We start from the raw sequence: 11,497 nt of genomic DNA, 5'->3' as shown, positions 1-11,497 counted from the left end.
GGAGTGGCAAACAGGTGTGGGTGTGTGCCAATTACAGAGGTATCACACTACTCAGCCTGCCTGGGAAAGTCTACTCCAAGGTGCTGGAAAGGAGGGTCCGGCCGATTGTCGAACCTCAGATTGAAGAGGAACAATGCGGATTCCGTCCTGGTCGTGGAACAACAGACCAGCTCTTTACTCTGGCAGGGGCCTTGGAGGGGGCCTGGGAGTACAATCTCCCAGTCCACATGTGTTTTGTGGATCTGGAGAAGGCGTACGACCGGGTCCCCCGGGATGTTCTGTGGGAGGTGCTGCAGGAGTATTGGGTGAGGGGGTCCCTTCTCAGGGCCATCCAATCCCTATATTCTCAAAGCGAGAGCTGCGTGCGGATACTCGGAAGTAAGTCGGACTTGTTCCAAGTGGGTGTTGGTCTCCGCCAGGGCTGTGCCTTGTCCCCAATGCTGTTTGTGATATACATGGACAGGATTTCGAGGCGCAGTCGTGGTATGGAGGAGTTACAGGTCGGTGACCTTAAGATCACATCACTGCTTTTTGCCGATGATGTGGTCTTGATGGCATCATCGGCTGTAGATCTACAACGCTCACTGGATCAGTTCGCAGCTGAGTGTGAAGCAGCAGGGATGAGGATCAGCACCTCTAAATCTGAGGCCATGGTTCTCAGTAGGAAACCGGTGGATTGCCTACTCCAGGTGGGGAATGTGTCCTTGCCCAAAGTGAAGGAGTTCAAGTACCTTGGGGTTTTGTTCACGAGTGAGGGGATGATGGGGCGTGAGATTGACAGGAGAGTCGGAGCAGCGGGTGCGGTGTTGCATGCACTTCACCGCACGGTAGTGACGAAAAGGGAGCTGAGTCGAAAGGCAAAGCTACCGGTCAGTCTTCGTCCCTACCCTCACCTATGGTCATGTGCGATGGGTCATGACCGAAAGAATGAGATTGCGGGTACAAGCGGCCGAAATGGGGGGGGGTTTTAGACTTTACATGCATTCAGTATTTACAGAAATTCAACAGAAAACATAACTTTGCTTTCAGCTTCTTGTATTCAACCAAAACGAGTATTTATATTCTATATCTGATATAACTGTATCCATAGTTAGAAGAATATTATATTGATGCACTGAGAGTTTGAAGAGAAAAGATATCATGAAATAACTGAAAATATTGTAAATCACTGTAGAATATTGTATAGAAAATTACAGTTTTTCCTTATTATAAACCAGGTTTAACATACTTGTTTGTGATTTCAACACAAGCTGCTGTCACAGATTAAATAAATATACAAGAAAAATAAAGTTTGGTCATTTTTATATTAAGAAGTTACCAAAACATCAGCAGTAAAGTCTTTGGATTATTCCGAGTAGACATTTGTTTTGTACTTTGTTATTTATTTATGATTTGAACACCAGAAAATGAAATGTACTTTAAACTAAATTAAAGCAGCTGTAGAGGTGTGAATACTTTTGTTTTCTTGTCGTTGTATCTGTTGTTCCACATGACGTCTCTGTGAGCAGGGCGGTGTGTTTGTCAGTCATGTTTCTGGATTCAGTCTGTTGACAGCAGCTGAAAGGTCAGAAACATTCTGTTAGTTCTCTTCTCCTGCACAGAACCATCAAGCACGCACATTTAATAAGGTACAAATGAAAATTAAGTTCAAATAGAAAAAGAATCAGTTTGTGTGCTGATGGGATCTTCAAAGTTAAAAGTAGAGGAAAAAACATGAACTTCCAGCTGCTCTGTATACAATAATGAACGAGCTAAAAGAATGAACTTGAATTACTTAAATTAGCTCAGCTGTTTGTTACATCATGCTGCTTTCAGCTGTTTCTGGAGTCATGTTCAGTTACTGTTGTCTCTTAGATCACCAGCAGAGGGAGGACTTAGACCATATTGTTGTAAAAATAGGGAGCTGATTCTTTTTTTCTATCAGCCCACAATAAAGTGATATTTCATACCTTAATGTTGCAAGATAGTGATATGATTACAGTAATAATGCTGCTGATTTCTTCTGGCAGGGCCAAATTCCTGGATGGCCCTCTGGTTCCCGCCCATGACTGGGTCTGCAGGATGAACTGAATCAGAGCTCTTCACAGGGGAGAGAAAAAATGTGTGAATCATCCACCAACCTGCAGTCAGACAGAGACAAGACAAAACAAATTCTCTAGTCAGACCCAGTTTCTGACTCTGAATCTGTTCAGTCCTGTTTGTTTTTTCTTTTTTTGTGTTGCTGTTTTCTTTATCACCATAGTTATATGAAAAACGAAGTGAGGGAGTTCACTAGAAAAGCTGATCCTGGCTCTGTGGTCAAGTCTGTTTCAAGATAATGACTTTGCCGAACTAACTGTATTATTCACTGTTAACGCTTATCTGTATGTGAGGGGTGTTGGTGAGGACTGGATCACTTGGAGGCGATCTGAACTATGTTTGTCCTTATGAAGTGTCGGATTTCATCAGTCACGTGGTCCGCGAAACTTAAGACAGAAACTCTCTCCTCCCTCTGCCAGGACAAACAACAGTGAACCACTGATCCAGCTCGGTCCTTCACTCACACGTCTTCATCAAATCAAGATGAGAACGTTATTGTTGTTGCTTCTCTTCTGTCACGTTTCATCACCAGGTAAGATCACATTTTAAATCTTTAAACTCTTTAAACTTCACAGTCCACTCGACTCTTTCCTCTGAGTTTAGTTTCACTTCCAGTATAGCAGCAGAAACTGTACTTTGTGTGGGTCAGTGCAGAATGATGTGGAGCATCTTTTCCCAGAACAAAAAAGGACTTATAAAAACGTATAAGCCGCAAAAAGGACAAACAGAGACAGTTTCAAAAGAGCTCAGTCTGTAAAGACTGATCCACCTAAAACCTGTCTGTTACACCCTGATTCAGACTAAATATATGTTTACATATATACATACATATTGCATACATATTTGCATGCTTGTTTGAATAAAGAGAGAACAACAATCTGCTTTATTATTGTTAAATCAACCACATACTGTTCAATGAAATCTGGATGAAATGTATTGATCAATCTGTAGAGTGAACAACTTCCTCTGTCCTGGAAAATCCTGCTATATTACAATAAACAGTGTGAATTTCATGGTATTTTTAATTGATTCTTCTTGACCTTTTATTTTTTGCAGTGCAAAATTATCTGGGTTAGAAAAAAAAAAAAGAATTTCTTCCTAATTGTATTAATGTCTGTTGATGATATATCACTCAGAATTGTCTAAAATGATTGTCAGCTGTCTTTCCTAAATACTGAAAAGTAGTCACAGAAACAACCTCTTCATATATCTGAGAAATCTATATTTAGTAAAACATTATTTATTTTTAACATTTTAACTGTTAATTCATTAGTACTGAAGGATGCAGTTTTTCAGAGTGATGAATCATTATTTAATAACATATGTGTCAGGCCTGGGCAGAAACTGAGGACTCAGATGCGGAAGGCAGTTGTAAAGACAGATTTTATTTTAAATATAGTTTCTCTGATGACAGAGTGATAAAGGAACAGGCTGTGAAACACTATGGGTCCAACGGACCAAAAAAAAGGCACAACACAACAAGAACAAAAGAAGCTCCCGCAGGAGAAAAAGGGAAGGCTACACTGATCTTAGAAAACTAGGAGTTATGAAAAATCTATCAAAATAAAAGTCGCTCTCGAGGAGGAAGGCACCCAGGCTATAAACTTTTCTACGCAAAGTAAGGCTGAAAAACTTTAACGAACAGAATACACTCCGACAGGAGGAAAAGCAAATGCTATGGAACTTAACTAACAAACGAAACGAAAATCTGACCAAAAGGTACTCAAAATCAAAATCACTCTACAACAGAGGACAACTACATGAAAAAACAAAACTTGGCAATACTTATCTCTCTAGGAATATCAGGGCTATGAACAAGGCTGTGAATAGGGCTGGACGTACTCGACGAAAACGAACGAAATACAACGAAGACAGGGGAAGACAAAGACTATATACACATGAGGGAAGGGAGCACAGGTAGGAACAATCAGGGATCAGGGAAGACGCCAGACCGGTGACACAAGAGGAAGGGCAAGTGACCTGAAACGAGAGGAGAGTTACTTTTCAAAATAAAACATGAAATTCACAAGACAAAAACCCAAGACAGGACATCCCTCACCGCGGTGTGACAATATGATAGTTGTGTGTTTTCTTCACATTTAAGGCAATGCATTTATATTGATTCATATTTAAATCAATCAGTGTTTATGCATCACACAGCCTTCTATTGAGGGCAGTCCACATGAGGACACGCCCACCGCAGAGACTGACATTTAACGGGGAAATCAGTCCTTTGTTTGTTATGTGATTCATTTATTTGCTAGTAAATCCAGCCAGAGATTAAATATAATCTGAATAGAACGACATGTTCCATTATAGAAGTGATTAAGAAACTTCCTGTATCAGCTTCAGGAGATACAAAGAGCTGTGAGACTGCTGTTTGGGTTTTGTTGTTCCTGACACTGCAGGAAAGCATCTTCCTAGTAACATCTGTATTTCTGCATCCGTTTTATTTGAGTGGTCCACGTAGCAGAGTATTGGTCACAGCCTGATGTAATATATCTACCTTGGGGCAGCAGCAGACACGTCCCAACTGGCTTCCTGTGAGAAAACCTGCCGCTGCCAGGCTCACACTCTCTCGTCCTATCACTGTCGATCTCTCATTCCTCATTCCTAAAACTAAAAACTACAAACAATCTTCCAATACTTCCATGAGGGATGGAAATTCCTGCCCGCTGGGTAATTTCTGACGCAGTTGCTCTGTGAATAGTGCTGTTAATTCATCCTACCTCATCCTCAACTGAGATGAGATAATGATCACTCTGGTTCACAGAGTCCCTCTGTGTAAATGTCTTCAACTGATCCTCCTGGAAACAAGAGTCCAGCTCTGTCAGCTGTCTGTCAGGGGAATCACTCCAGATGTGTCTCTGGTTCCAGCTCTTGATTTAATTTTTCTGCATCTGTTATCTTCATAACTTGTTCAAAATCACGTTCACAAAATCACAAATCGTCACTAAACTGAGCATGGATCTCTTTTAGTCAATTAGGTCAATGCACTCAGAAACTGATAATGTTGGGCTTTGTAATGTGTTTGTAAATTGTTCAACTTAAATAATTTCCCAAATGTGACAAGTAAAAATCTAAGCTGTTTTGTTTGTAGTTGTTGCAGCAGGAACTGAGCCTCAATCTTTGTTTGACCGCTGCTTTCAACACACTCTGCAAACACTTCTCATATTACATTGAGTAACGTCACAATTCTGCTCACTGCTCCAGATTCAGAGCTCCAGCGTTTGTCCACAGATCGCTCATGTTCCAAGCACGGTGTCCTGGATGGAGCTCTTTTTGCACTTCCACAAACCTGCATGTCTGCTGCTGCCTCTCATGAAACTGTTCATGTTGTTCACTGTATCAAAGAATGTGCTAACGTGCTGAGAGACACCAAATTCAGTCTGTGAGAGTGACAGTGGACGTTCAGGGCTCGAGGAAAAGATTGTTTCAGAATCACATGCACACCTCCCTTGTTTCCTGACACAATGGAAATGCTGTCAAAACGAAATCCAACACACAGAGATGGGTCAAGTTTCAGTGGTTTGCTTGAACTGTACAAGAAAGTTTTCATTATTGAGAGCGTCTGCAATTTTCCGCTGTGTCCACGTGGGGGAAGTCCTGCTCGACACAAAACAGTACAATATCCAAAATGACTGTTAGATGGTCCTGATTCCTCTGGATGAATGAATAGTTGATGGCATCCAGGTTCATTGTTGTGGCAGTAACGTTACATCGACTGTAAAGCCATGTGTGCTTATTAGATTCATTTTTGTATTTTCTGTGATAAAATGTATTTTGACTAAACTTGGCCCATTACTGACTACACACCTGTTTCAACCTGATCAGACTGTTTTAACTGAATCATACTGACTTCATCATATTTCTGAGTGGTGATGATGAGTGTGTGTTCATACTGAATGGAGGCTGTTTGTCCTGCACATTACATTTAAAACTTGTTTGCATTTTGCTCCTTTGCAGCAAACACACACACTTCATATCATATTTATATGTTCACTTAGCATAATATTTATGATTCGTGTTATTTATAAGCTCCTTTGTTTGTCCTGCAGTGCGACACTCCATGAAGCATTTCATAACTGCATCAACTGGAATCCCAAACCTCCCAGAGGTTGTGACAACAGTACATATGGATGAACATCTGATGGGGTCCTGTGACAGCAACAAAAGGGTGGATATAAAGGATGTTGCTGAATCATTCATCATAAAGTATCCTGAGCAGTTGGAGTGGTACAAACAAGAATGTTTCAGTGTGTTGCCGATCTTCAAACCCCGCACAAACAGTTTGATGAGTCTCTACAACCAAAGTGGAGGTACAGTATGTAACATGTTATAGCCTGTTTAACTTTTTACTGTTCTGCATCTTAGTTGTAAAGTGACCCAGGGCCTCAAGATACCAATCAGTTCAAACTCTAACATCATTTTACACATAACCTGAAATAGAGATTCATGTAAAGTAAACCATCATATCAGTTTGTCTTCAGTGGTCCAGCCACTACCTGTCATTCATCATGTCAACATTAATCAGCTGCTAGTTAGACTTGTTGCTGAAGCTGTTAAACACAAACTACTGATAATAATCTGATTCATAAACACACGACTAAAAAACAGCAGTTATCACACAATGTACAATGTTTTTAAGATCATCTTTCCACTGAATGTTTCATCTGTGAATCAGTGTTAATTACAGTCTCTGTCTCTGTCTCAGGTGTCCATGTTTTACAGAAGGTGGAGGGCTGTGAGTGGGATGATGAGACTGAAGAGGTCAAAGCTTTCTCTCAGTTTGGTTATGATGGAAAAGACTTCATGGAATTGGATCCGAAAACATTTACATGGATCGCTAAAAGACCTGAGGCTGTCAACATCTCAATGATGTGGTACACAAAAACATACTTAAGAGAAAACTTTAAGACTGTTTTGACTCAGATTTTTCCTGAGCAGCTGAAGAAGTATGTGGATTATGGGAGGAGCTTTCTGCTGAGAACAGGTAGGATCGCCTGACCTGATGTAGTTTATTAGACACAGTGATCTTCATATAGGCTGCTCAGACTGAACTGTCATTGTATTATTAATCCAACCTGTCTGACATCAGCTTTTTTGTAGTGGTTACATTTGCTTTAGTCCTGACCAATCACAGACATCTTTGGGTGACATCACTCACCATCAAAGCTCAGACTGTGATGTCACAGTTAGTTTAAGGAAAGAGATTTTACAGTTTCAGTGTTTCACAATAGAAATAGTTCCACTGAACATTGACACTGTGATTGACGACCTGACTGTGAATCATAAGAACAGAATATCTCCCTCTTTCCTCTCCAGAGCTTCCCTCAGTGTCTCTCCTCCAGAAGACTCCCTCCTCTCCAGTCAGCTGCCTCGCTACAGGTTTCTACCCTCACAGAGCCTCACTCGTCTGGAGGAAAGATGGAGAGGAGCTTCATGAGGAGGTGGACCACGGAGAGATCCTCCCCAACCACGATGGAACCTTCCAGATGAGTGTTGACCTGAACCTTTCATCAGTCACACCTGAAGACTGGACGAGGTACGACTGTGTGTTTCAGCTCTATGGTGTGAAGGAAGAAATCATCACCAAACTGGAGAAAGATCGGATCAGAACCAACTGGGGTAAGAGTGAGATCAGAGGGTGCTGAAGGGGAGTGCATGGGAACAACAATAAGAACAGTAATAAACTATTATTGTATTCAACAGTGAAGCCCAGTAACGTGACCGTCCTCGTCACTGCTGCAGTGGTTGTTCTTGCTCTCATTCTCATCGGTGCTGCTGGATTCATCGTTTACAAAAAGAAGACAGGTGAGAGAGAAAAAGGAAAGATTTCATCACAAATTAAAGAAGTGATGAGAAAGTAAATACAGTCAGCACTAAACAGACTGCGTATAAACAGATACTCAGTCTGAGTGAGTAGAAGAGAGGAATAAAGTGACTAAAGATAATCTGGCATTTACAACTGTGACGGAAATTATTTGTCTTGTTTTGATTTCAGCCATCAGTCCTCCATCTTGTAAGTAAAACTTACTTTGGTTCTATTTCAGCTGATCTGACTCACACTTCATGTTTTAGATTAAAATTTTAAAATGATTGTGCATATTAACCTTTTCAAGACTGTTTTCTTTATTTATTGTTTAGCAGCTCCTGACAACAGCACAGATGAAGACTCCTCTAAGTCACTGAATCAAGACCATTGAATGACAAAGACACTTCTGGTGACACTTCATCTATTACAGAACTTAAAGACAAAATAAGACAGATCTTGCAGTAGCATGTAAAAAGACTGATTGAAAAGGTGGGACTGTTCTATGTTCTATGGCTCTGACTGGTTGTTTAATTGATTAATGACTCTGTAAGGACACTCCCACACAGGGTTTAAACGCCTGCAGTTCCCCTCCAGTTAGTGAGAACTGTAGAAGCCTCTTGGGTGAGACGTGGTAATGAACCAAGTCCAGTTGCCAACAATACAGCACCGAGATGTAAGATAATTTGGTTTTGGGACTTCTAACACCTGATTTGTTGGTGTGCTGTCAGTTGTCTGTGTAGAGTAAATTGAAGTACTGACCTGTTCTTTGTTCTTTCTGTTACAAATAGTTTGTTTTTTAAGGAGTTGTTAACGAATAATTTAAGCTAGAAAGAGATGACAATCCAACCGTTTCACTCGACCAGTATGAAGTGATCAGACCAGCTACATCGGGCCTCTTCAGCTACTCTTTTTGAAAAGCTGGATTTCGAGAAAATGAAATGCAGAGGAGCCGGACTATATGCTATACCTTTAAGTGTTTGATGAAACTCACTACTTCACAGGCCGACTTTAGTTACAGACTATTCTAACTCTAACTTTAAAACTTGTACATTGATCAGTTTATAGAGAATGTGTATAGTAATTATATAGTAAGACATTAAGCGGTGGTGACGTTTAAGTCATGTGACCGTGATGTCGTTTGTTAAAGTCTAATACTAGATTTTTACTAACAGAGATGTAACGTAGGCTTTGAAAGTCACAAAAGTTGTTTTCGTCTGTGAAGATTATCTTGATGAACAAAACATGTAAGAATCATAAACTTTATTTTCTGTGTTTCTTTCTACAATCTAATTCAAAAATCCCACTGACTTCTTGTGGAGGGAGCCAGGGCGATGCTAACTTCAGGGTTAGCCTCCAAAAACATGTTATTGCTGCACCACTCTATAGATGGAGAATATGGAGTTTGGTGTATCATGGAGCCAGTGCGTCTCTTGTATGAGCATGAATGTTGATAAATGTTCCGTTACATGTGTTTGTCTGTTAATTAAGATAATAACGTTTCAAAATTAAGTATGTCAGAGTCATTATATACAATATTTAAATGTTCAGTTAAGTGACAGTAATCTTATAATTGTTAATATGTTACTCTACTTTACACTTGGCAGGTTTGTTGCTGAGAACTGAAGGAAGTGCAGTGTCAGATTTTGCCAATTCAAAACATATTCAACATCAATACATTTTGACTGAACAGAATTGTGCATGTCCATATGTAATATAAACCATGTCGCTCTCTCTCTGTCATAACTTTTCATATTCAAATTAAAAAGCTGCTGTTGTGATCTACTTTACACAGGCTGCTGTGTGTGTGTGTTTGTGTATAAGTGTGTGAAGTCACTAGCAACATGCCAGACTCATTTACAAATCCAGTGATTTTAGGAGTTGTTGCATCATGAGGAGAAACTTAACAAACTGTGAAATGGCTGCAGCAAATTTTAAATATTGGTGCCTTCTTGTAAATTCGGCATTAAATACAAAACATTAAGATGTTTATTTCTTTGTAAAAAACTGTCATCATCGCTGTAAAAGCCTGTTGCTTCTTTAATACAGAAGAAAGTGGAGAAACTTGCCGTACCCCATTAAAAAAGCTCAGTTTTGTTGCGTTATTGTTGCATTGAGAGAAACTGTATACATTTTGTGAAAAACTGTATACAACACATTCTTAGATTTTTGAGCCTGCTCGTTAATTTGGCAAATGTTATACACGAATATATTTCTTTCTTTGTGTAAAAAACACGTTTGTTGTAATGAGCGCTGGTCACTGAAGGCGAAGCTGGAACACATGATGAGCCAACAGTGACAACAGGCTCAACTACACCAATAAAACTCATTCAAATTAAAACTTTTCACAGGCTTCTTGGACATTTATTAATTTATTACTGTAACATATTACACAATAATATCTACATGTAATGCAACAGTATGACAGATTTGATGATAACACACAGGCTTCTTGACTTTTATTGCTCAAACTGTTCAGATCACAGAGTGTTGTGGTGCTGAGACTCCAGTCATGAAGGGCTGCTGTATCTTTACAAGCCACCAGATGTCAATATGCTGCAGAGTTTGAAGCCCAAAAGCTCCATCAGGCTTCATCCACCTCTCTCTAGTTCAGACTCACTGAATGAGTGACAGTACAGAATGTATATGAGGTGGAGAGGGGGGTGAATCAGTACAGTCCCTGAAAAAGAACTCGCTTTCACCTAAATTGTGCATTGACAATGTCCTCTAACAACTTTTATCATGTGGCACAGTCATTACGTACAGCTACAGCCCGTAGTGCTGTTTAAAGGAGCTGATAATAGGTCACAGCTGAAGGTATTCTTACTCCAACTATAGAGGAATTACTTTGAAACATTTTTACATCAAACAGATATTTAAGTGACCAATGGGGATGAATAAAGTATCATTAGATCTCATGCAGAGATTATTAGATGGTCTTTAGAATCATTCACCAAAAAGTGTCTCAATTCAGCTGATTCTACCATCACACAGTTTAACCACAAAACCAGGTGTGACCTGTGGAGGAGCTCAACTTGACACAAGCTTCTCTTAAACATGATTAGTGTGAAACTTTAGAGTCTCTAAAATATTGACAGTATGATGTTTTTCTGTATGACAATTATTGATGCATGGTTCATTCATGAGGATGATTTATTAATAATTCACTTTTAAAAGATACCAGCATGAATGCAAGTCTCACTATTAAGTGTCACTCACTTGAACTCAAAGACAGGCTCAGACAAAACAAATTCTTTCAGTGGGACCCAATCTCTGACTCGCATCTGTTTTGATATCGCCATAGTTAAATGAAAAACGAAGTGAGGGAGTTCACTGGAAATGCTGATTCCCGGGCTCTGTGATCAGCTCTGTCTTAAGATAATAAGATATGTGAGGGTAGTTGATGAGGAGTCGATCACTTGGAGGTGGTCTGGACTATTTTTCTTCTCAGGACAGAAATACTTTCACTTCCCTTCCCTTCCCTCTGTCAGGACAAATAACAGGAAACAGTTGATCCAATTGATTATTGTTGTTGCTTCTCTTCTGTCACGTTTCATCACCCGGTAAGATCACATTTTAAACCTTTAAACTCTTTAAACTTCACAG

General features: G+C 39.9%; 1 protein-coding gene across 1 annotated transcript; it reads left to right on the top strand.

The window, feature by feature from the left end:
* The first annotated feature begins 2,480 nt into the window (after positions 1–2,480).
* On the top strand, positions 2,481–9,681 carry LOC115578590 (major histocompatibility complex class I-related gene protein-like). Its single transcript, XM_030411634.1, has 7 exons — positions 2,481–2,611; positions 6,138–6,398; positions 6,794–7,072; positions 7,405–7,726; positions 7,766–7,893; positions 8,084–8,101; positions 8,227–9,681. Exons 1-7 carry the CDS (start codon positions 2,563–2,565, stop codon positions 8,283–8,285), a joined length of 1,116 nt encoding a protein of 371 aa, XP_030267494.1. The 5' UTR covers positions 2,481–2,562; the 3' UTR covers positions 8,286–9,681.
* Positions 9,682–11,497: the final 1,816 nt, after the last annotated feature.

The sequence above is a fragment of the Sparus aurata genome, chromosome 3 (assembly GCF_900880675.1).
Source record: "Sparus aurata chromosome 3, fSpaAur1.1, whole genome shotgun sequence".
NCBI lineage: Eukaryota > Metazoa > Chordata > Actinopteri > Spariformes > Sparidae > Sparus > Sparus aurata.
This window is presented reverse-complemented; position numbering and strand designations above follow the sequence as displayed.